We start from the raw sequence: 26,516 nt of genomic DNA on the forward strand, positions 1-26,516 counted from the left end.
TTTGTTGTATTATATTGTTATATATATTGTTTAGACATGTGCTATGTAATCTCCAAATATTTGGGGACTTTTCAGCTATCTTTATGCTATTGATCTTTAGTTTAATTTCACTGTGGTATGAGAGCATACTTTGTATGATTTCTGTGCGTTTAAAATTTGTTAAGGTGTGTTTTATGGCTGAGAATGTAGTCTGTTTTGGTTAATGTTCTGTGCGAACTGAATGTGTATTCTGAAAAGAATGTGTATTCTGCTGTTGTTGAATAAAGTATTTTATAGATGTCAGTTAGACCCAGTTGATTGATGGTGCTGTTCAGTTCAACTATATCCTTACCAATTTTCTGCCTGCTGGATCTGTCAATTACTGATAGAGGGGTGTTGAAACCTCTAACTATAATAGTGGATTTGTCTATTTTCCTTGCAGTTCTATCTGTTTTACCTCACATATTTTGACACTCTGTTTTTAGCTACATGCATGTTAAGGATTATGTCTTTTTGGAGAACTGACCCCTTTCTCATTAATAATGCCCACCTTAATCCCTGATAATTTTCTCCGTTCTGCGGTCTTCAATGTCTGAAATTAATATAGTTACTCCAACTTTCTTTGAGTTAGTGCTGGCATGATATATCTTTCTCCGTCTCCTTAGTTTTTATCTATGTCTTTATGTTTAAAGAGGGTTTCTTGTAAACAACATATACTTGGATTTTGCTTTTCTTATCCACTCTTAACAATCTATGTCTTTTAATTAATATATTTAAACCATTCACATTTAAGATGATTATTGCTACAGTTAGATTACTACATACCATCAGTTCAGTTCAGTCGCTCAGTCATGTTTGACTCTGCGACCCCATGAACTGCAGCACGCCAGGCCTCCCTGTCCATCACCAACTCCCGGAGTTTACCCAAACTCATGTCCATTGAGTCGGTGACCACATCCAACCATCTCATCCTCTGTCGTCCCCTTCTCCTCCTGCCCTCAATCTTTCCCAACATTTCAGGGTCTTTTCAAATGAGTCAGCTCTTCACATCAGGTGGCCAAAATATTGGCATTTCAACTTCAACATCAGTCCTTCCAATGAACACCCAGGACTGATTTCCTTTAGCATGGACTGGTTGGATCTCCTTACAGTCCAAGGGACTCTCAAGAGTCTTCTCCAACACCACAGTTCAAAAGCATCAATTCTTCAGCGCTCAGCTTTCTTCACAGTCCAACTCTCACATCCATACATGACCACTGGAGAAACCAAGACCTTGACTAGACAGACCTTTGTTGACAAAGTAATGTCTCTGCTTTTGAATATGCTATCTAGGTTGGTCATAACTTTCCTTCCAAGGAGCAAGCATCTTTTAATTTCATGGCTGCAGTCACCATCTGCAGTGATTTTGGAGCCCAGAAAAATAAAGTCAGCCACTGTTTCCGCTGTTTCCCCATCTATTTGCCATGAAGTGATGCGACCGGATGCCATGATCTTAGTTTTCTGAATGTTGAGCTTTAAGCCAACTATTTCACTCTCCACTTTCACTTTCATCAAGAGGCTGTTTAGTTCTTCACTTTCTGCCATAAGGGTGGTGTCATTGGCATATCTGAGGTTATTGATATTTCTCCCGGCAATCTTGATTCCAGCTTGTACTTCCTCCAGCCTAGCATTTCTCATGATGTACTCTGCATATAAGTTAAATAAGCAGGGTGACAATATACAGCCTTGACATACTCCTTTTCCTATTTGAAACCAGTCTGTTGTTCCATGTCCAGTTCTAACTGTTGCTTCCTGACCTGCATACAGGTTTCTCAAGAGGCAGATCAGGTGACCTGATAACTATATACCATGTCTGTAACCATTTCTGTTTATTTCCCTTGTTTTTTGTTCTCTTTCCCTCTTTTTCTGCCTTTTCTGGGCTTCCCTGATAGCTCAATTGGTAAAGAATCCACCTGCACTGCAGGAGACGCTGGTTCGATTCCTGGGTTGGGAAGATCTGCTAAAGGAGGGATTGGCTACCCACTCCAGTATTCTTGGGTTTCCCTTATGGCTCAGCTGGTAAAGAATCCGCCCACAATGTGGGAGGCCTGGGTTTGATTGCTGGCTTGGGAAGATCCCCTGGAGAAGGGAGAGGCTACCCACTCCAGTATCCTGGCCTGGAGAATTCCATGGACTGAATAGCCCATGGGATCGTAAAGAGTCGGACACGAGTGAGTGACTTTCACTTTCGCTGGTTTTAACTGAGCATTTTATATGATTCTATTTTCTCTCTTAATATATCAATTATACTTCCTTTTTTTTTAAAGAAAAAGTTAGTGGTTGTCCTAGAATTTGCAGTGTACTTTTCATCTAATAAGTCCATTTTCAAACAGTGCTATACCACTTCCCAGAGTGCAGGTTCCTTGTAAAACAGTATTCACAATCCCTCCCTCCCTTCCCTAATAACATTGCTGTTACTCATTTCAATTCTTCTTAAGCTGTAACCAACCAACACATTGTTGCTATTATTACTTTGAACAGTTTTCTGTTAGATCAGTTAAGAAGAAGAAAAGTAAAAAGGATCTTTCTACGCTCATTTACTCCTTTTCTGATGCTCTTTTCTTTATGGAGATCTGCGTTTCTGACCTAGATCATTTTCTTTCTCTCCGAACAGCTTCTTTTAACATTGCTTGCAAAGCAAGTCTATGGGCAACAAATCCCTTTAGTTTTTGTTTATCTGAGAAAGTCTTTATTTCTCCTTCACCTTTGAAGGGTAATTTCTCTGGATACAGAATTCTAGGTTTATGGGGTTTTTCTTTCAACATTTAAAATGTTTCACTTGATTTTCTTCTTATGTGGTTTCTGATGAGAGGCTAATGTAACTTTTTTTTTTTCTTATTCCTCTATAGGTAAGATGTTTTCCCCCCTCTGGCTTCTGTCAAGGTTTTCTCTTTGTCTCTGGTTTTCTACAGTTTGAATATAATATGTACAGGTATAAATTTCTTTGGTATTTCTCCTGCGTGTCATTCTCTGAGCATCTTGGATCGGTGGTTTGGGTGCCTCATTAATTTTGGAAAATTCTCAGCCATTATAACTTCAAATATTTCTTCTGTTCCTTTCTTGTCTCTCTTTCTGGTATTTTTATTGTATTTCAAGCCTTTTCTATTCTTCCACTGTTTCAGGACTTTCTCCCTTTTTTCATTTCAAAAGTGGAACTGCCAGATTACATTATAATTCTATTTTTAATTTTTTGTGGACCCTCCATACTGTTTTTCACAATGGCTGCACCATTTTACATTCCCTCCAAGAGGACATAAGGATTCCTTCTTCTCCACATTCTCGCCAACATTCGTTATTTCTTGTCTTTTTGATGATAGCTGTTCTAATAGACATGAGGTGATGACTCATTGTGGTTTTGATTTTCATTTCCCTGATGATTAATAATGTTGAGCATCTTTTCAGGTACCTATTGGCCATCTGTATGTCTTCTTTGAACAAATGTCATTCAGATATTCTCCCCAGTTTAAAATCTGATTGGTTTTTTGACTATTGAGTTCATATGAGTTCTTATATATTTTTAATATTAACCCCTTCAGTTCAGTTCAGTTCAGTCACTCAGCTGTCTCCGACTCTTTGTGACCCCACGAATCGCAGCACACCAGGCCTCCCTGTCGATCACCAACTCCTGGAGTTCACTCAGATTCATGTCCATTGAGTCAGTGATGCCATCCAGCCATCTCATCCTCTGTCGTCCCCTTCTCCTCCTGCCCCCAATCCCTCCCAGCATCAAAGTCTTTTCCAATGAGTCAACTCTTCTCATGAGGTGGTCAAAGTACTGGAGTTTCAGCTTTAGCATCATTCCTTCCAAAGAAATCCCAGGGCTGATCTCCTTCAGAATGGGCTGGTTGGATCCCCTTGCAGTCCAAGGGACTCTCAAGAGTCTTCTCCAACACCACAGTTCAAAGGCATCAATTCTTCGGCGCTCAGCCTTCTTCACAGTCCAAGTCTCACATCCATACATGACTACTGGGAAAACCCCTTACTAGGTATATAATTTTCAATCATTTCTTCCCATTCAGTAGGTTGCCTTTTCATTTTGTTGGTGGTTTCCTTTGCTGTGCAGAAACGTTTTAGTTTGGTATGGTTCGACTTGTTCATTTTTGCTTTTGGTGTGGAGATTAAAAAATTTAAAAAGGAATCCTTACAAAGGCCTATGTCAAGGAGCTTACTGCCTGTTTTTCCCTAGGAGTTTAATGGTTTCAGGTCTTAGGCTCAAGTCTTTTTCATGTTGAGTTAATTTTTTGTGTATGGTGTTAGATGGTGGCCCAGTTCCATTCTTTTGCATGTGGCTGTACAATTTTTCCAACACCATTTATTGAAGAAACTGTCCTTTCCCTATTGTATATCCTTGACTTCTTTGTTGTAAATTAACTGACCATATATGCATGGGTTTATTTCTGGGCTCTCTGTTCCACTGATACATGTGTCTGTTTTTATCCCAATGAGTGTGTGTTCAATTGCATCTGACTCTTTGCAATTCCATGGACTGTAACCCATAAGGCTTCTCTGTCTATAGAATTTCCAGGCAAGAATGCTGGAGTGGGTTGCCACTTCCTACTCCTGGGAATATTCCTGACCCAGGGATCAAACCCATGTCTCTCGCGTCTCCTTGCAGGCAGATTCTTTACCACTGTGCCACCTGGGGAGTCTTTTTTATCCCAGTACCACACTGTTTTCACTACTATAGCTTTGTAATATATTTTGAAATCAGGAAATGTGATGCCTTCAGCTTTGTCCTTCTTTCTCAAGGTTGCTTTGGCTATTTGGAGTCGTTTTTGGTTCTGTACAAATTTTAGGATTGTTTGTTCTATTTCTGTGAAAAATGCCATTAGAATTTTGATAGGGGTTGCATTGGATCTGTATGCTGTTTTCAGAAGTATGAACATTTTGACAATATTAATTATTTCAATCCACGAGTACAGAATATTTTCGCATTTATTTGTCCTTAATTTCTTTTTTTGATATCTTACAGTATACAATATATGGGTCTTTCAAATCCTAGTTAAATTTCATCCTGAATATTTTATTCTTTTTGATGAGACTGTAAATGAGATTGTTTTCTTAATTTCTCTTTCTGATAGTTTTTTATTAATATATAGAAAGCAACAGATTTTTGTGTATTGATTTTATATCTTGCAACTTTACTGAATTCATTTATTTTTTCTCACAGTTTTTTGATGGGTTTTCTAAATATAATATCATGTCATCTGCAAATAGTGACAGTCTTGCTTTTTCCTTTCCAATTTTGATTCCTTTTATTTCTTTTTCTTGCCTAATTTCTCTGGATAGGACAATTCCTATTATGTTCCTATAATATTAAATTAAACTGATAAGAGTGGACATCTTTGCCTTGCTCCTGGTCTTAGAGGAAGAACTTTGAGCTTCTCACCATTGAGCATGATATTAGCTGAGGGTTTGTCATATATGACCTTTATTATGCTGGGATACCTTCCCTCTATACCTGATTTGCTTAGAATTTTTATCGAAAATGGATGTTGAACTTTGTCAAATGCTTTTTCTGCATCTATTGAAGTGGTCATATGCTTTTAATCCTTCATTTTATTAATGCGGTACATAAGTCCCCTACATATGAATGAGTTCTGTTCCAACAATGTGTTCATAAGTTCATTTTTTTTGTAAGTCCAACAAAGTTAGCCTAGGTACCCAACTAACCCAGGCAGCTCTATAGTACTGTACTGTAATAGGTTTATAATATTCTTCACACAAATAATACATACAAAATAAATGCAAGAAAATAAAGAAAGCATTTTTAACCTTACAGTACAGTACCTTAAAAAGTGTAGTAGTACAGTACGACAGCTGGTATACAGGAGTTGCGTCAAGTGAACAGGCAAGAAGAGTTACTGATTGGAAGAGGACGAAGAGGTGGGAGATGGCAGAGCTGAAGGATCGCCAGCAATAGGAGACGGAGGGCAAGCTACAGTTTCACTCATGTCAGATGATGATGGAATGCAAATTCACGTCTTTGAAAGCTTGCAACTTGAAGGTTCATATGTAGGGGACTTACTCTATATCACATTGCCTGATTAGTAGTTGATGAACCATCCTTGTGTAGCTAGAATAAATCATCCTTGTATACCTAGAATAAATCCCATTTAATCATGGTGTAGGATCCTTTTAATGTATTGTTGAATTTAGTTTGATAATAATTTGTTGTGGAATTTTGCATCTATGTTCATCAAGCATACTGATCTATACTTTTTTTTTTCTTATGGCATCATTGTCTGATTTTGGTAGCAAGGTAATGCTGACCTCATAAAATGAATTTGGAAGAATTCCCTCATCTTCTATTTTTTTAAAGGGTTTGAGAAGGACTGGTATTAATTCTTTGAGTGTTTGGTCGAGTTCACCAGTGAAGCCATCTGGTCCTGCGCTTTTGTTTGTTGGGAGGTTTTTTACTGATTCAATTTTCTTGCTTAATTGGTCTGTTCAGATTATCTCATCTTGACTAAGTATTGGTAGGTTGTTTTTGTGAATTTATGCATTTCTTCTAGGTTGTCCAAAGACATCTTTCCTGGACATTCTGCTTTTTTTTGCCCATTCTTTTGTTCTTTGCATTTCAGTTTGTGACATTTCTATTGATATATCTTCAGGCTCACTGATCTTTCCTTAGCCATGTCTAATCTATTTCTGAGTCCACTGAGGGGTTCATCTCTATTATGGTGTTTTTAATTTCTAGCATTTCCTTTTGATTCTTTCTTAAAGTATTCATCTCTCTTCTTACCTTATCCATCTGTTATGGAATGTACTTTTTCCATCAGAGTCCTTAACATATTAATCATCATTATTTTCTATTCTCCATTGAATAATTCCAATTCTGTGTCATATGTGAATCTGGTTTTGATGCTTACTTTTTCTCTTCAGACCACTTTTTTTTCCTCATCTTTTAGCTGATCTTGTAATTTGGGGTTGAAAGCTGGATGTGATATATCAGGTACTAAGAACCGAGACAGTCAGGCTGTAAGTGTGAGGTTTTATATTAACTTGGCTGGGAGCTGGACTGTAATTAATATTTGCTGCAGCTGTAGGTGCCAGAGGCTTCAGTTTCCTTGGTTTTATTTTCTACTTCCAGTTGTCTTTGGGTTTCCCTAAAAACTCCTTCTTAAGTCGTTTTGCAGCTCTTAGTTGTATCCATTATTGTTATATTGGAGCCCCATTGATGTGGTGTTAAGATGTTGGGGAGAGAGAGCATTTGATAACCTGTTTAAATCTCAGTTTCTTACTAGGCTTGAGTCCTTGAACTGTGATGTTAAAAAAAAAAAAAAAAAAGCCTTTTTTTTCCCCTCCCCTTTTGTGAGGCAGGAAGGCTGGAGAGGCCGGAGTTGTCTAATTGCCCTTCCCCTGGGTCAGGTAAGCCTCAGGTTTTTGTTATGGAGAACACTCTGGGCATATGTCAAAATGATTACTTTGTCCTCACCCCTGCGTGAAGCATGAGAGATTTTTCTCTTATAGACACCTTAAGAGCCTGGTTAGGTTCTGGATGTCAGGGGTACCCTAAGACTGAGCATCCAAGAATGTCTAGCTCTCAGTCTAGTCCATCCAGCAGTTCTTCAGTTACCAATCAAATGTTCCTATCAGTTAATGGCTCTAGCAACTTCTGCTCCCAGCAAGCTGATCTCAGCTGTGATTCTCCATGTTCACTTGTCTGTCCAATTTTCAGGTTGGCAGTTTGCCCTGTGACCTCATTTCTCTGACAGATGTAAGAAAAGCCATCCCTTTCTGGCTTGCTCATCTTTTTTCTTGCTGTAAGGATGGGAGTGATGATTTCCAAGCTCTTTATGTGTCAGAGGTGTATCTGGAAGTCCTCTCTAACCATTTTATGCTTTGCACACCAACCTGTTTTGCAAAGAAGAGAGAGATGAAGCTCAGAGAGGTTAAGAAATGAGCCCAGGGTCACCCAGCTGATGGGTGGTAGAGCCAAAATTCTTTCTTCCACTCCAATTGTCTTTAAGAAACTGTACCAATGCCAAGCATTCTAGAAGTGTTTACCATACAGGCCCATTTAGAAGTGTTCCGTGGAATTCCTGGTGAAATCTGGGCTTGATCATTTAACCTGAGAGTGAAGTAAGAACTTCATGAGTCATCTAGTGAGTTCTCCGTCTCCAGACAAGAAAATTAACCCAAGATAAAACCTTATCCAGCCCAGAGTTCATCATCTGTCACGTGGAGCCAACTTCAGTATTCACTAATATGTGTGCTCATCTTATTGGTGTGGAATCAGAGTCTTTAAAACCAGAGAGGCCTTAGAGATCAACTATTCAATCCCCATGCTTTACAGGTGAAGGACGCTGAGACTCTGAACTCCCTGCTGTCCATTGGCTTTCTCCCTCCTTCACTTGCTCTTTGTCCTGGATCTTTCTAGGAATAATGTAGACACACTTCTTTTTGAAATAGTCAGTGCATAGTCACGTGCTAAAACCTCTGTTCTGCTGCACGCTTTGCCCCATGGGAGATGGGAGAAGGCAGACACCATGGCCTTGGGGTGACGTCCATCTCACTGCAAGACTTAGGAGACTTCTAGTCATCAGGCCTCCTTGACTTCCATCAGTCTTCTCTGAGGTCTGGATAGACCAGTGGTTCTCAGTTGGAGCTGATACCCCCTGTCACCTGGAGACATCTTTGCTTGCCACAACTGGGGAAGGAAGGAGGGAAAGTGCTATTGGCATCTAGTAGGTAGAGGCCAGGGATGCTCTAAACACTCTTATGCATAGGACACTCCCCCTCCACCAACAAAGAACTTTCTGGTCCCAAATCTAAAAAAAGCTGGCAAGTTCGAGAAGCCCTGAGGTGGAGTGTGTTCACTCAGGATCTCCACAGTAGCTCTTTGTGTGCTTGAAACGGCCACATTTTCCCTTCAGCTTTCCTAAAAGACAGCTCCTGGGGCGTGGAAGCACTTCCCCAGGGGGCCCCACCGTGGTCACGTGATGTAGCTGCCAATCAGCTCAGGGCGAGGGCTAGCAGCCTCCCAGGAAGGGTGCACTCCCAAAGTGCTCTGCAAGACCTTACATGACTGAGGTGCTTTCTTCTTGGTAGCAGGTGGGTGTCTCTGCCCACACTTCCCCGCTGATCACGTCTGCGGAGGGAGGAGGAAGCCTTATATAAGCGCAGCCTCACGCAACCTTCTGTCATTTTGGCACTCCAGGGCCTGGGGACCCCCTCCCTCCTCAAGGCTCGAGGGAACGTGGCTCTCCTCCGAACAGGCCCGGCAGGGACGCTAGCCACCTGCAGGGTAAAATCTGTGCTCTGTAGCCTTCAGGATGGGCCTGGCCAACCTCCTGTCCATCTTTTGCAACCCCAGCACCCCAGAGCCCCATCCCTGCTCTCCCCTCACATGCCACACAGGGTACTTCTCAGCGGCCAGTCCAGAGTGCTTCCTTCCGCCCCTCTGCTCGGCTCCTGCTTGCCTCCCGGCCTGCAGCCTACCTTCCCTAACTTGACTGGCTGAGCAATGCCCCCGGGCATGACCCTCCTTTGTGAAGCTTCCAGGACCCCCTCCCTGCCAGTCACACTGCCTTCTGTGTTGTGGGTTCTTGGCACACCACCCCCCTGCAGGTCTGACTTTGCTGGATCATAAGCGTTAGTGTCTGTCTGTGTCCCCTCCACATTTACCTGCATGGATACTGATGCTCACGCGTGCTTCCTATGTGCTTTATACTGGGGGCCTAGGGCCTAGCACAGCAAAAGCTTATTGAAGGAGTGTATGAATGAACAAGTGCTTGGATGGAATGTCTCTGCTTCCTGTTCTCAGAGTGGCTACGTCCGAGCCCTCTAATGATCCCCTGTTGCTCCCTTGGTTACTTGAGACACAGGACACATTGACTTCTGGTCTGCTGCTTCTCCCGCCATGGATGCTGTATGGCCTTGAACATACGTGTTCTCTACACTTGTGTTTCCCTGGGGGCTCAGATGGTAAAGAATCCGCCTGCAATGCAAGAGACCCAGGCTTGATCCCTGGGTTGGGAAGATCCCCTGAAGAAGGAAATGTCTACCCTCTCCAGTATTCTTGCCTGGAGAATCCCGTGGACAGAGGAGCCTGGTGGGCTACAGTCCATGTGGTCGTGAAGAGTCAGACACAAATGAGCGACTAACACTTTCACTTTCACTTTCATTCTGGGTACACTCACAGTAGCCAGCTGCAGTGTGGTACCCTGTCTTAGGCATAATCTCCGGTCCAGGACATAATAAACTCGTAACCAAGTTCACAGCTCTCCCTAATTCGCCATTTGCCGTGGCCCCAACTGGCCCCCAAACGGCACCGTTCTGAGCTCGAGTGCAGTGAAAGAAATATTTTCGTGCACTAATAAAATTACCTTCTCCAAAGAAGGCAATTTGCATGTTAATGTTTTGGGTAATTCTCTGTAGCTTGGTGCCCTCGGGGCTGCGATTTCTCTCTGACAAAGTGACAAAAATAAACTCCTGCGTAAAAGAGCATTTCTCTTCTCTCTCATTTGTGCTCTAAAGTGACATTCTTAATAGAAGTCAAGTTGAAACCCACTTCTCTGTCTTATTTTTGACACTGATCTGCCTCCCATCATCTCTCCAAGTGACAGGCCGGGTCCTTGGAGCTCCTTGGTGGGGCTTCTTCTTTGAGGACAGACAGGCCTTGGTCCTGGGGATTAGGGAAGAGGGCTGCATCTGGTGGGTGAGTTAGGGTGACCTATTGTTGTTTAGTCACTCAGTCATGTTCAACTCTTTGCAATCTCATGGGCTGTAGCCCGCCAGGCTCCTCTGTCCATGGGATTTCCCAGGCAGGAATACTGCAGTGGGTTGCTGTTTCCTTCTCCAGGGGATCTTCCCAACCCAGGGATTGCACCTGCATATCCTGCATTGGCAGGCATAATCTTTACCACTGAACCACCCACCAGGGGTGACCTAAGGCCCCCAGGTCACCTATTATCTGGAAATCTGGAGCAACTACCATGGGATGGAGACTCTGAGCCTCTGCCCTCCAGGACCAGTTTCCCTGCCAGCCTTGGCCCCTTTCATCATCTAAAGATAATAAGGAAAGAAGCTCAGATTTGTGGGGTGTCTTCCAAGTGCCAGACTGGGCCCCCTTAACATCTAAGTCTTCTCACTGAACTGACCCAAGAGCCAGACAGGGTACCCAGAAAATGTGCTCTGAGAGCGAAGTGAATCAGCAGAGGCCACCTATTGCCGTTGACCTTAGATGTGTGTGGCATAAAGCCTGGATTCCTTCTTCACTAAATAGATGCTAGAAGTGTGCTCATAAACTTAGCCCATGTGCCACAGCTACTCATGCCCACATGCTCTAGAGCCCGTGCTCCACAACAAGAGAAGTCACCGCAATGAGAAGCCTGTGCACTGCAATGAAGACCCAGCACAGCCAACAATAACTAACTAAATACAATTATTTTTTTAAAAAGTGTGCTCATAGCATCAGTGACCCAAGCAGCAGGAAGGGAGGAGAGGACGGCCATTTACCAAACACCTACTGTGTACCATGCACTACGCCTATAGATTTCTTTCTTTTTTTGAGCAGTAGAATGATTTATTTTTCATTTGTTTAAGTTAAAATTTTTAATTAAAAAAACTTATACAATTTTAAAGGTTACTTTTCATTTGCAGTTATTTCAAAATATTGGCTATATTCCCCATGGTGTACAGTCCATCCCACCTTACACCTAAGAGCTTGTATGTCTCCCCACCCAACCCTTATGTTGGCCCTCCCCACACACACCTGGTAACCACTAGTTTGTTCTCTGTATCTGTGAGTCTGCTCCTTTTTTTGTTACATTTACTAGTTTGTTGTATTTTTTGCATTCCTCACATAAGTGATATCCTGCAGTATTTGTCTTTTTCTGTCTGACTTATCTCACTTAGCATAATGCCCTCCAAGCCCATTCATGTTGCTGCAAATGGCAAAATTTCATTCTTTTTTGTGGCTGAGTAATATTCTGTGTGTGTGTGTGTGTGTGTGAGTGTGTGTGTGTGTGTGTGTGTATCTTCTTTATCCATTCATCTGTTGCTTCCACATCTTTATACTGATTTCGTTCAGTTAGTCAACTAATGGTCTGGGAGCACTCTTGCCAGGCACAGGTGGTGACGGTAGGTGCAAAGTGACCAGTAGGACAGACACCGCCCCCCCCCAGGCCCCACACCCCAGACAGCATGGTAGCAAAGACAGATGGACATTAAGCACAGAAACACAGAAATAAACACTTTATTACATGTTACTATGAGTTCCAGGAAGTAAGTTTTAAAGAGGATAGCAGAGAAGCCCTAATAAGGAGATGGGTCAGGGAGAGCTGTCAGTACAAGTGACACTGGAGCTGAGATCTAAGTGCTCCCCAGGGAGAGGCGGTGGGGAAGAGGGTTTCATCAGAGCAGGGGGTTCTCCGGCTCACGGGGCAGCCCAGCTGAAGAGGCAGGCAAGAGCTGGATCCTACCTGGATCTTACCGTGCGCTGACAGCACGTTAAGGATGTAGATTTGTTCGGAACGTTGTTGAAGATCTTAAAGCAGGGGAATACACAGCTTGACTCATGTTTCTGAAAGGTCATTCTGGATGCGGTGTTAGAAGCTGGGACACCAGCCAGCTGGGAGGCTGTGTAGGGGTTCAGGAGAGTGATGGTCTTGCAGGCAGAGGGTGGGGAGGATGAGGGAGGTAGGGAGCCGGGTGGAAAGTACTTGGGGTGCAGGGGGGAGGCAGGGACTGTGGGAGAAGGGTTCAACGATGGCTCTCAGAATTCCGGCTGGAGCAACCAGGAGGGTGAAGATAATTTATTTAAATGGGGTTGACGTCAGGAAAAGAAGACGCAGAAATCCATTGCTAACAGGCTCTCTGAGATGCTGATGAGACACCCCAGTGGGCAAAAAAAAAAAAAAAAAAGTAGTGAGGCCTGGAAATAACAATTCAATGGCATTGATTTCACAGAGGATATTTAAAGCCTAGGGAATGAATGACAGGGAGAGACAAGAGCTGAGCCCAGGTGGAGAGCCCTGCAGGACCCCACGCGCAGGAGAGCCAGTGAAGCCTGGGAGAGCCTGAGCCCGGAGTTCCCAGAGACAGACAAAGAAAAGCAGGGGAGAGAGTGTTGGAGGGGCTGCTGAAACCGCTAGATGGCATTTCTGGGGTTGGGGGGGACTGCTCTGAAGAGCTCTGATACCATAGTCCTTACGTCTCAGCACGGAAAGAATTCAGTGAGAGGCAAAGCGATGGATGAGAAGTAATTTATTACAGTAGGATGCTTATGAGGCTTACAGGTGGGCTAGCGAGAGAGTGCCATACCCTGAGAACTTACTGAGCTACAGTTTCATAATCAAAGGAAAACTGGGGGCGGGTGGGCGGTGGAAAAGACCACTTTCTTTCTCATTCTTGAGTAGATGCCGTGCTTCCATCATCAGCTCCTTCTCCAGGCTGGGCACGGGAGTTGTTTTGTTCCTACATGGCCAAGCCGGGACTGTAAACATTATCTCAGGTCTCTGTACAGAGAGTGCCTTTCCATCCTAGGGGTCGTTAACTCTCTGAGCTCACCAGGCAGGATGTGGGCCCCATGCCACTGTTGTTCGATTGTTTGGGGGCACCTCTCGTGCTTCTGTTACCTCGTTTTGTGGCTAAGCCAGCCCGCTGGGTTTTGTGGTTAAGCAAACCTGCTTTCTTGAGTAATCCTTAACTTACAGGGGTCTCCCATGGTTTTTCCACTTACAATCCCCCTAGGGGAATTAACCATGTAATCACCTACTTTGTCCCTTTACTCTGTCCCTGTCACTTCCACGTGGACAAATGCAGAGAGTGAGCAAACTAAGAAGAGGGGGAGGGAAGGTGGCCAGTCATTCGGTGACAGCATCTTGGTGGCAAGGTAGGGAACCAGCCACCTGAGGCTCCAGAGGGGAGGCTGTGGAGACGGTGCCTGCACCAGCATCCCTTTGGGAAATTTGGCTGAGCATGGAGCAGAGATGAAAAGGTGACTTGTGGATGCAATGTCAAAGCAGCCTTTTAACGCAAGACCAGGTCTGTTTGCTGGCCAGTGGGCACAATTCAGAAGAGAGACCCTGACGACCTGGGGGCACTGGGCACTGACTCCAGACCATGTGCCCCCCTCCTCCCTTAGGCTCTGCCATGTTCCTGCCTCTCACAGGCATCATCTGCTTCTTCCTTTGCCTTCTAACCCTTCCTTCTCCTGGTTCCACCCCCTCCTTCCCCTCCCTCCCTTCCTTCAGATGAGGGATGAGGGCTTGCCTGGCTCTGTATCCCCCTGATTGGTGGTCAGCAAAAGTCTATAGAATTGAATTGCTCTGGTTGCTGCCTTACACAAATCCTCTCAGAGCAAGGCCATGGTGGGGAAGAAGAGTTAGATTTGCTCTCTGGAAAAGTAGAGCCAGTGCAGAAGCTTTGCATATTTCACCCCAGTGGCAGAGTGCACACAGCGAGACAGGGCCTCCTAGGGAGGTGATGAGACTCCCCCCCACAGTCACTGGAAGTGTCCAAGTGAGGGATAGATGACCACCATCAGCAATGTCAGGGTGGGCATCCTTGACTCAGCACCTCACGGGGAAACGGCAGGAACCAGAGAGACAGCACCAGAAACCAGGCTGTTCCTGCTGGACCGAGACCCACAGCCCCTTCCCTGCCTCTCTGCATGACCTGGGGTCGGGAGGGCAGATTCAGGGCTGGGCTCGCATCCCCGCCGCCCCCTCCAGGCTGTGGGGCTCCAGGTGAATGTCTCTATCTCCTGCACCCCAGGAGCTGTAGCATCCAACTGATAAACAGCCCAGACAAAAGCAAAATCTGCCTATATCACTAAACACAGGTGAGCAACCGCAGGGTGAAATGGAAATCAGAAATGCACCTGCCACCTGGATTTTTTTTTAAGAGGTTTGCTTTTTAAATTTTTTATTTTTGTTTTTCAAACAAAATTCTGTTTTTTTGTTTCTTTATTTTAAAGTTACTATTATTATTTATCTTTTGGCTGCACTTCATGGCATGTGGGATTTTAGTTCCCTGACCAGGGATTGAACCCATGCCCTCTGCATTGGCAGCGTGGAGTCTTACCCACTGGACCGCCAGGGAAGTCCCTAGATTTTGTTTTGAGGGTGAGGTAGAGGCACCCCATAAAGAGCTCACCCCAGTGCCCGATGCGTACAAAGCACGTGCTCTGTGCCAACTACTCTGATTACTTCTCACCGAGTGGTGCTGTGGTCCTCTAAGGGCCTGGATTCTGTGATCTCTGAAGTCCTTTCCAAGCCAGAGCTCATGGCCCCTGCTGAGGGGTGAATGTTGAGCCTCAGAAGGTCCATGGGAGCCATTAATCCCACAAGAAGCATCTGGAAGAGCATCAGGAGGTGGCAGGAAGTGGTGACCAGCCCTGCAGCTCATCTCCCCAGACGGTGACTCAGGAGTTTGCATCCGCCTCATGGTGGAATCAGGGGTGACCCTGGCTGGGGCTGGAGCGGGACCTTCAGGCCACTCCGCACCCACCAGTGGTGTGACCTGCGATTAATGAAATGATGGAATAACTGCTTTCATCTTTGCTTATGTTTGTTATGTGGGTGCCGCGGGCTTCTGGGGGTAATGATTTTTCTCCAAGGTCTATTTATGGTTCACTCCTGACACTTGGTAATTTTTCCATCTAGCCAAGGACAAAGGTGATGGTGACTCGCTGCTGTAATGCTTAGATACAAGAACTCTGTGCATGAGACTTCTGTTCCCCAGCTATAGGGGAATGGCTGTCTCCTCTGTCCCTTAAAGGTTGAGCCTTGAGGAAGTTTCCATCTGTTTTGGGATGAGATGGTGTAGACCAGCAGACGGGGACCCAGTACCACCACTCTGGACAGCGTGAACTGGGGCACAGGAAATGTGACCTTGGGCAAGTGGGTGGGCCTTTCTGGGTTCAGCCGTCTCAGCTGCACAGTGTGGATATCAGCAGGACCAGGTTCTCAGGGTTGTTGTGAGATTGAAGGGACACGTGCAGGGAAAATGCACAGCGTGAGTCCGGGCGGCAGAACATCTTCAATACATGTGGTTTGAGATTTTAATTATTATAATAGAGTTTTTAAAGATATTCTTTTTTTAAAATTTTATTTATTTATTTTATTTTTGGCTGTGCTGGGTCTTTGTTTCTGCGTGGGGTTTTCTCTGGTTGTGGAGAGCAGGGTGTTGCTCTCTAGTTGCGGTGCGCAGGCTTCTCACTGCGGTGCCTTCTCTCGTTGTGGAGTACAGGCTCTAGGCACGCAGGCTCCGTAGTTGCGGCTCCCAGGCTCTAGAGCCCAGGCTCGGTAGTCGTGGCGCACAGGCTTAGTTGCTCCACAGCATATGGGATCTTCCTGGATCAGGGATCGAACCCGTGTCTCCTGCATTGGCAGGCAGGTTCTTTACATTGACCCAGCAGAGAAGCCCAATTATTACTTTTCAAACATTCAGAAGCCACCATCCCTCCTAACGCTTTTGCAATCCTGAGAAATGGCCCGATCCTCAGCCCATTTTACAGAAGGGGGACGTGAGGCCCAGAGAGGGGGAGTAATTGGCCCAAAGCCACGACACGTGGAGGGCAGAGACCAAGTGAGAATCCAGGTCCTCTAACCCCGCAGCATAATTTTTCCTCCTGTAATCCCAGTCAACTGGCTCATTGATTCCACAAACGCTTCCGGAAAGCCTGCTCTGTGACAGCCGGAGATGGGGGCGCAGGCTCCCCAGCCTCAGGACAGCCTAGTGTGGAGACCAGCCGGTTGGTTAGCGCAATAAAAGAAGCAAATGAAGGCAGCGTCATGATAGCGCTCCAGGCAGCGGGAGGTGAAAGGGCAGGCATTAAAGCAGCAAGATGACTGGTATTTTTTAAGTGCTGTGTTGGGCTTTTTCTAGGGAGTGCTTGATAAAAGCCACTCTTTACAGACATAGAAACCAAGTCCTCCAGAGGAGAACTGGCTCCCGAAAGACTAGACAGCTAGCACGCGGCAGAGTGGGGACCAGACCAGCCCGATCAGTCATTCCTCCATGGAGCCAGATGCCATCTCTCGGGAAAGGCCCAGTTTTCATCTCCCGCAGTGGAGCCCTTTGAGACCCCATCTCCAGGCCTGGGGGAAGGACTATGGTAATGCTTAGGGGGACCGACTGCAGCTACAGATCAGAGCAGACTGCAAGCCACCCCAAGAACGGAGAGAAGACAGATCCTCGTGATTAACCACCTCGGAGTCGGTGCAGCCTTCACATAGCTCTTCTGGGGAGCGTTCAGCTGCACAGAGAAGAACCACTAAAGTAATTCTAGTCAAGATCGCTCAGCTTTATTTCCCACCACCGATTCCAAACAGAAAGCCTGTATACTTGCACATTTAAAAAGTCACCATGAGACAGAAACCTCTCTTCCAGGTGAGCAATGAGAAAGAGATTTAAAGGTTGGGGTGAGAGAAAGAATCAGCGAATAGCTGTCCTAACCCAGCACACCAATATTTTGAAATAGAATTACTAGCAAGGAAGCACAGGTATATTTGAGGGGAAAAAAATATATATATCTCATATTCAGTCTGGGGTAATATCTCTGGCTGTCGACAGTGATTTGGATTTAATTATATCATATATGCAAATGTGCTCTATAAACTATAAAATAATACATAAATGTCAGATGTTAAGAAAGAACATGGTGTCAGAAAGAGAACTGGGGGTTTGAAAGTCAGCTAGGGTTTAAATGCCGCCCCGTCCACTTAAGGGGACCTAGACAAGCCACTTGGCCTTTCTGGGTCTCAACTGTAAGTGGGGAATCCTTGTAATAAAGTCCTCTTCCGAAAGCAACTCATAGAACCAGATGAGAAAACGGATATTCTTTGTAAACTGGCAGGTGCTCTACACACGGACAGCATTATTCTTGTTCCCATCCTTAAGCCCCAGAGTAGATGATGAGATTATCAGGGCGCAGCCGCCAGCACGGTCCTTAAGTCCAGTGATCAAGAGCCCCTCCCTGGGCGTGGAGAGGAGCAGGCTGGGGGCCAGGAGCCGGTGGGCCCTCTCTCACCAGGCTGATGGACAGAATGAGGCCATGGTCTGTCAGGGGCTGCATCCAATATGCAAGCGGCAGTCTTGGTGAGAGCCACGCAGATGGCTATGCTAGAAGTTTCCAAGGGCTGCTTTCTCTAGTGAGATCCATGAACCCAAATGAAGTTTAGAAAAACACTCAGCTGCTGATATTTAGGCACAGCGGGCAGGAGGGGAAAGCCTGTTTGTAAAACCTGGGGGACGGTTCTTCACCTTCTTGCTGATATCCAGCAGAAGTGGGAGTGGTGGGAGGTGGGCTCCCTCATTCACTGTGAGGCAGCGTCGTTTCTTCCTTCTAAGTGACTGGACTTAACACCCCAACCTGGCCATCTCTTTGACGGCTCTTAAAGCCTCAGCAGAGTCAAAAAGTTATAGGAACAGTCCTAGGCTCAGGCACCTTACCAGCTATGTGACTTTGACAAGTCTATTGAATATAAACGAGATTGATGGTGAGATTTCTGAGAGATTCGTTCAGTTAAATAATGCAAGTGCAGCCCTTTTGCCCAGGGCTTGCACATAATGAAGGCTCAAAGAATATGAAGTGCTATTGTTTCCTTTCATCCCTTCTACTGTAATGGGTCACTGAAGTAATGTTACCAAAGAGATGCTTCCAGCTCCGCATCAGAGCTGTAAGGAGTGATCCGGCAGGGCTGGTGGAGGAGCAGGGGAGAGAGGCAGGGTTTTCTACATTTTCTGCTAAATAGCTCAAGTAATCTCGAAGACCTGGTAAATGGTAGGAGAGACTGCAAGTACTGGGTGCACCTCAGCAGAACCAAGCTACAGACCAGGGTGCTATAGGCTAAAGCATACCCTACCCCCCACTTTCAATCATATGTTGGAACCCTAACCCCTAGTATCACTGTTTTTGGAGTTGGGGCCCCTGAGGAGGTAATTAAGGTTAAATGAAGTCATAAGGGTGAGGCCCTGATCCAATAGGGCTGGTGTCCTTATAAGAAGAGATGCCAGGTTGCTGGCTCTTTCTCTCTCTCTCTCTGCCTTGGGAAGGTACAGAGAGAAGGCGGCTGTCTGCAAGCCAAGAAGAGAGCCCTCACCAGAACCACACCATGCTAGCACTCTGATCTCAGACTTTCCACCCCCAGAACTGTTGAGAGAATAAACGTCTGTTGTCTGAGCCACCCCCACTATGGTGCTGTGTTGTGATATTTGGCAGCCCAAGCAGATGAACATGGTGGAGACAGGTGGTCAGTGGGATTTCAGAGGAGAGAGCTTGTTCTCTGCACCCCTAGAGGTTCTTGATCACCCATGGCAGGGCTAGTCCAGCACTAGGTTTCTCAAAAGACCATGCTCTCAACTTCTTCACTCCACTGCCTCCTCGAGAGCCCTTCAAGAGACAGCCAAGAGGGAATGTCCATCCGAAGCTTCCTGGTCACCCTTGAGTGTCAGATCCCCAGTGCTGCAGTTACAAGCAGTATCTGGGCCTCATCACCACCAGACAGCCCCCCAGGGGACAGGAACAGGAACCTGCATTTCCGGCAAGGTCCCCAGGTTATTTTACAAATAAAAGGTTAGCAAACCACAGGCCTTGAGGGGAAGGCCAGTCCCCTCAGCCTGCTGTTAGAGCCCCCTCTTCATGAGGACTCCTGACTCGCCTTCATGCCCCCATCCACCCCACTGGCCCCTCAGAGACATAGGCACGACCCCCAGATTCTATCCAGGACCTCATCACCTTTCACCATGCCCCCTCCCCCGACTGCTGCCTGGTCCAAGTCGCTATCAGCCCTCGCCTGGACCAGCATAGTAACCCCCAAATGCATCTTCCTGAGTTTTTCCTCCTGTGCCCCTGCCACTTGCTGTCAACACAGCACCCACCAGACCATGTCACCTGGAAACTTCCCAGTAGCCGCCCGTCTTCCTCAGCATGAGATCCGAAGTCCCACCTTGGTCCACAGGGCCCTTATGACCTGGCCTACCAGAACCTTTCAGGCCCACACTCCATTAGCACAGACAGAGAAGGGCAGGGCCTGGCAGAGGGCAACTGAGCTTGGTTCCCCCCGCCACTCCACCCCCACGCCTTAGTGGTCAAGCCGTGATGCTAGAAGAAACCAGGGACGTATGGTTGCTCAGAAACCAAGAGAGGACTTCGTGCGAAGTTGGAACAAGTTCATGCTTTTCCAGCTCCATCATTAGTCTTTTAAAAATAACTGACTGCAAGTCTGCTTTCAATCAGAGTGTCTTAAAAGGCAGACATTTTTAGCCCAATGTCAAGCTTCTGTCGTTTCAGGGGCTGGCCCTTTTGCAAGCAGGCCCCTTTTTGCAGATGGACTTTCAGAGTGGAGAAAGAACAGACTGAGCCTGGCAGCGGGAAGAGGTGAGGCAGGGACGGGTTCTCAAAGTGGGGTCCCAACTAGGAGCCTCGTCACCACCTGGGGATGTGTTCAAAGTGCAGGTACTCAGACCTTCAGAACCAAGAACCCTGGGGTGGAGCTGCAGTCTGTATTCCAACACGGCTTCTGAACAAAATCAGCAGAGCCTGAGGCCTGGGTTCAAATCCCAGCCCTGCCACTTACCAGCATGTGACCTGAGGGCAAGTTACTTGATCTGTCTGGGCCTCAGTTTTCTCATCTGCACAGTGGGATGTGTAGTGAGGGTCAGAGAACTGGCCTAGTGTACGTGACCCATGCAGGAGTCAGTAATGTCCATTCCCCCTTATCCTCGTGCATATACTTTATATAAACTTTTTATCAAAGCAGAACATGTATGCAGAAAGTTTGCACTCTAATTTTTCAAAGCAATGACTTCAAATAGTAGCAAAGTCTTCATGATTAGAAGCAGCTGTCCCAGCATCACCTTTTTCCACTCTCTAGATTTTCCAGTTGCATATTTTTTAATTGCACACGTGTGTACTATAGAAAATCCGAAAATGTAGACGAGCAAAAAGAAAACCAAGGATAACACAGTCAACCCCATTTCTCATTTTATCAGTAATGAGATATTGATAATGATTCCTCAATGATTTAGCCATACTTTTTTCTCCCGAAAGAGATCTTAATTGTATTTTGGGGGGTGTGTTATTGCTCCAATCACAGTCTGCCTCCAATTAAGGGTAGGAAACGGGTGTTTGTTGAGTAAAAAGTGCTCAGTCCTCACTGTTCAGAGTGCGTGCTCCAGAGACCAGCAGCCTGGGTACCACTGGGAAGCTTGGCAGAAATGCAGGGTCTTGGGCCCCATCCCATAATCTGCATTTTTTGAGAAGACTGTGGTTAAAGTGAGGGTGGGGGCTTGTAGACCCCAGAGCTATGAAACTTGCAGTCACGCACTGTTCTTCCAGTCCTGGATAGGAGACTCAAGCTAGCGTGTAAATGCGTGCGGCTTCCTTTATAAACGGAAAGTCTTGCCGCAAAGCACTGCCAGCTGAACTAAACAATGTGATTGATGAGGAGGGTGATTTACATTCTGGCCCGAGCTCCTTATCTTGTCAGGGACCAGGGACATGCCGTTCCTGGACCCGGCACCCGTCTGCCGACCACACTTGGAGCAGCGGCGCTCTGGAGATCACACGCTTGTGAAGTTGGGGGCTGGGACTGCCCCAGGTTTCTCTGGTTTTAGATCCCAGCCTCTTCAGCCTGCGTGTCCTGGACCCTTCCACTGACTGTGACACACACACGCACACATGCACGTACACCCTAGGAGAGCCCTGGCCCAGAGTCAGTGATTAGAAAACGTCTGTCTCTTCATACAGGCTCAGGCCTCATCCCCTGCGTCTCGGTCAGTACCAGGCCTCTGTTTACATTAAAAGGGTTACTGTTCTTTTTATCAGCTCCTGTCAAGACCAAGCAAGGGACTTGTAGAACGTCTGGAGTCAAGAGAAGCTGAGTAAAAAAAAGCTTTGATGGACTTAGAAGAAGATTAGAAACAAAACAAAAAAGCAATGTCTTTGCTCAGCTCAAGTTTCCAACACAAAAAGATCTCTCAGATCCCAGGGTCTATATATCATCCAATATTTATGAACTCCAGGCCAGGCTTCCGCCTACAGTGACAGAGCAGGCAACTAATATGTCTGAGAACGAAGCAAGGCCCCTGGAAAGGTGTGGATTAGCCGAGTGGGAGCTGGCTTCTCTAAAAATACCATGTGCCGTTTGGTCCAGCCTTACAGCCATCTTCCCCAAGGAGCCCAGGGAGCCCCATGATTTTGGATCATGGAGCTTACTTTCACTAGGGTGTTGGGAAGACTCAGAACCTTTTGCGAGGCACAACTTGGTTAAGAGAATTGGGAGTCAGAGTATGAATTTCCAAGCCACAATTCTCTGGCTGTGTGACCTTAGGGAAGTTACTCAACGTCTCTGATTGTTAGTTTTCGTATCTGTAAAATGGGACATCATAATAGTGACCTTGCAAAGGCATGTCTGTGAAGCACCTAGCCGTGACTCATTTGTTCATTCACTCATGTAGTCAGTCCCTCTGTACTGAGCATCTTCTGGGGACCTGGCACTGGGGGGACTGAGGTGAGCTGGAGCCCACAGTCCAGCAGGGAAGCTAGAGATTGTCAGTGAACCACGCAAATAAAACCCTGAACTAGCCGCCAAAGGTGCTACCAAGAAAAAGGCAAGAAGCCTCTACCAGGGGCTGGATCTTACCTGGGACTCAGAGGAGGTTTTGCTGAGTAAGTGATTTTCAGCTCAAATCCCAAGAATAAGTAGGAATTTACGAGGCAAAGTAGAAGAACCTTCCAGGCGCAGAATGGGGTCTCCTGTTAATACCTTTCAGAATATAGTTATGAGTATAGAGAAGGGGTCAGGTATGTTTTACTTTTTGAGGTAAAATTTACATGTAGCAAAATGCACAGATTTTAACTTAAGGTACAATTTGTGGATTTTGAGAAATGTAACTGACATGCCTATGAGGGCTTTCCCTGGGTGGCTCAGATGATAAAGAATCTGCCTGCAGTGTCAATAGACCCAGGTTCTATCCATGGGTATGGAAGATCCCCTGGAGAAAGGAATGGCTACCCACTCTGGTATTCTTGCCTGGGAAAGCCCAGGGACAGAGGGGCCTGGTGGGCTACAGTCCCTGGGGTCACCAAGAGTTGGACACGACCGAGTGCCTAGCGCTTTCCATGAGGATATAGAATGGCCATCACGTTGGACTCATCTTCATACTCTCTCCCTTATTATAAAAGTTGTGGGCTGGGTTTGAATGGGAACGTTTGATGGCGATGCAAGGGAATAAGGTGTTGGGCTAGGTGTAAATCCCAGCCCTACTGCTTCCTACCACTGGACTTTGCCCAGGTCTCTCCAGTTCTCTGAGACTCAGTTTCCCCATGTGTAAAACTGGGTTATTGAACCTTCTTCACAGGGCAGCTGAAAGGGTGAATCTGCAAGTGGTTGTGAACGCCCAGCTGGCCGGGCGCTGGTCAGGCAGGCCGAGACGGCCGATTCCTCTCCAAAAGGAAACAGCGGTGGGGAGAGCCTGGTGGTTGGCGTCGGGAAGCCCGGGCGCCTGCGCGCACCACGTCCCCCTAACGCCGATCTCTCGTCCGCAGGGATGTGCCTGCAGGCCTTCGTGGAGGCCTTCTTTTACCTGGCCCAGAGGAAGTTCAAGACGCTGCCGCTCCACGAGCAGGTGGCCTCGCTGATCGACCTGTGTGAATACCACCTGTCCTTGCTGGATGAGAAGCGCCTGGTGTGTGGCCGCAGCGGCACGTCGTCGGCGAGCAGGCTCCAGCCCAGCGGCACCCCGCAAGAGGCCGCGCCTCCAGCCCCGCCAGCCGAGGGCCGGCCCCAGCCCTGCACAGACGGTGCCCGCAAGGTCTCCCACTCCAGGCACACTGTGTCCTGAGGGCCGCTCTGTCTTCCCGGAAGAAGGCTGGGCCCGAAAGACGCCACCCCCGGGCTTCCTGCTGGTGGAGAGATGGCAGGATGCTACGTCCCAGCCCGAGATCCCGCTCCTCGTCTCCGCGTTCCGCTGAGCTGCGCTTGGCGAGCCCGCCTGATTCTCGCCCGGTCTCCTCCCCAGCACCTCTTGGTGGCCCACCTGCTCGCGAGCCATGAGCGGACATATGATATCCAAAATGTGACAGATGGCCTCTGCTCTTCTGGGCTCGTGGGAAGCCACAACTGGGGATAAAAAGCTGCTGTGTTTGGGGCAGGGTGGGGGGCACCAACAACCTCAAGACAGAGAGCCATGGAGAGGAAAGAACTGGAGGCAGCTGAGTCTGGGGTCTGCCCCGGCGGCCCCCCAGAGAGAATATGTTTAGAGCCTAGGAACATCATGTTTGACTTCTACCACCCTGTTCTGTGAAAATGAAGTGGAAATACCCAGGAGGCCTGCACGCTGTCCCACCCCAATCATGTGCTGCGTGGGTGCAGTTAACAGACCGACCTGGCTGATTTCATGAGCTTGTCTGTTGCCAGCAGCGTTCTGTGTGTTACTCATTAAGATGCAGATTTCACTGAGAGGTAGCTCAGGAAGGCTCCCGGAGTCTCAGAGCTGGCTGGAGCCTGTGAGCCACCTTCTGTCCCATTTGGTTTGACCCCACAGCAGGAGTTCCCCGGTCATGTGTCCTCTGATCAGAGCTCTCCACGGTGGGGCGATCACCATGTGTGCCCAGAGCGTGCGGGGAGCCCTGGGGAAGGTGGGGGCTTCAGAGGGGAGGAATGTGTCGATAAGCTCTGTGTAAGGATCAGAGCGAGTCAGAGCTTGACGTTAGAAGTGTTGGGGAAAGGGGAGTCACGCTCTCCCTTCAACAAGACCCTTCCCTTGTCTCCATTCATGCCCCCAGATATCCTCCCCCTCCATCTCAGGGGGGAAGCTTCAGAAGCAGCCAAAGGGAGCACTTTGGAAAATGGCCACAGGCAAGTCAGGATCCAGGGCCGGCTGACCACAGGCAGACGAGAAGCTGCCCTTGTACAGCCAGTCTCCCCAGAGCACTGTTGGGTTTGGGGTTAACATGGCCCTTCCCAGAAGGTCCCCGTTTATAAAGGACCCTGGAGGGCCCTGGAAGGAGCTTACCATCAGGCTCTGAGGGAGGAGAATGAAGGGTCTTGGATGGCATTCGTTAGCATGGTGCCTGGCACACAGTAGGGCTCAGAAAATGCTCACGAATGTAGGATCCGGGAAGCGTCATGGGCGTCAGTGTCAGAGATGTGTCCTAGACCCCCACAGACATCTTCCTTCCCCTGCTTTTCCTCTTCCTCCTGACACTCCTCCCCGTCTCTGAGCCAAACCCCCTTCACTCCAACCAGTGGGAGCATTTGCATCAAGGTCCAGCACAGGGCTTGGCCCCTCGTAGGTGCTCAAAAAGTGTCTGTTGAAATGCACGGCTGGGAGTCATCCTCTCTGGAATTTTTTTCAGCCCAAAGGGAAGGCTGTTCATCTAAGATTGCTCCAGCTGTTGGCCAGTTTAGGGGGTAGGGTGGGGGTCTGTTGATCCTTGCCTCACCTTCCCTCTAGCCAGACGCTCATTCCCTCAAGGTGTGAAGTCTGCCTCCCCTGCCCCCACAGGGTGGCTCCCGTGTGATGCCCTCATCCCATTGCTTCTCCCCTCCTTCTCCTAGAAGCCCAGGGCAGACCCAGGTCTGTAGCCCGTCCACAGCCCAGGGGGCCCTGGTAGTCCCCGAGCCCTGCAGGGCCCATACTAGGCTGTTAAGTGATGGGAGACTTTGTCTTTCTATAAAGAAAATAAATGCCTCTATTTTCCCGGCAAAAAGTAGGAGGCGGCCACAGGTGGGAGGGACAGGAGGTACCCGATAAGCAGCAAGTGCCTCCCAAGTGGGGACATTTTAGAGGTGTCATCGGCTCTTGTTTCCCAGTCTTCCGGGGCAGTTTTGTAAGGCTGTTCCCATTTTCAGAGAGGGGAAAACAAGGCCTGGGAGGTCACGTGGTAGGTCAGGCATCGGTCTAGGTCTGTCAGTCGACTCCAGAGTCCCATCCCCTCTGTGTCCCCAGGTGAGTATGAATCCAGCTCCAAACAGAGCACTGGTGGGTCCTTCCTGCCTGGGGACCCCCAGGGCTCTGCACACTGCCACGCCATCTGGTGTCACAGGTCAGGGCCATCAGCATTCCTAAACTGTCCACTGTGAGAAAATGAGTTTGAAAACCCTGCGTCCACTCTCCCAGAAGCCTGTGACCACAGCAGATGGATTTTACAGTGAACGACCCAACTAAATGGTCCCCGCACGCTTATTAGCAGCTGGGAGCAGCAAAGCATCTTTTAGACAAAGTTCTAACTTGATATCATCTCTTGAAGTCAGTTTTCAGAAAGCATGCACTTGCCAAAATGGGATGCCATCATCAGGCTCCAAACCAACCAAACACATTGATTTTTTAGAAAAAAAAAAAAAAAATCAGTCGGCTGAATTCTAGGGGACTTCCCTATTGGTTCAGTGGTTAAGAACCCGCCTGTCAGTGCAGGGGACATGGGTTCGATCCCCACTCGGGGAAGATTCCACACGCCACAGGCAACTAAGCTCATACACCGCAACTACTGGGCCTGCACTCTAGAGCCCACGCTCTGCAACAAGAGAAACCCTCACACG

The 26,516-nt window shown here is 47.3% G+C and overlaps 1 protein-coding gene across 1 annotated transcript in view; it reads left to right on the top strand.

Annotated features, from left to right (window-relative positions):
* Window positions 1–23,947, top strand: part of TTLL11 (tubulin tyrosine ligase like 11) — a 261,643-nt gene extending 237,696 nt beyond the window's left edge. Inside the window, exons 9-10 of the mRNA XM_068966426.1 lie at window positions 23,522–23,776; window positions 23,841–23,947. Coding sequence (XP_068822527.1) covers window positions 23,522–23,776; window positions 23,841–23,947 — 362 coding nt within the window. The remainder of the gene's footprint in view (window positions 1–23,521; window positions 23,777–23,840) is intronic.
* The last annotated feature ends 2,569 nt before the right edge of the window (window positions 23,948–26,516 follow it).

This window comes from Capricornis sumatraensis, chromosome 1 (genome assembly GCF_032405125.1).
Source record: "Capricornis sumatraensis isolate serow.1 chromosome 1, serow.2, whole genome shotgun sequence".
Classification (NCBI taxonomy): domain Eukaryota; kingdom Metazoa; phylum Chordata; class Mammalia; order Artiodactyla; family Bovidae; genus Capricornis; species Capricornis sumatraensis.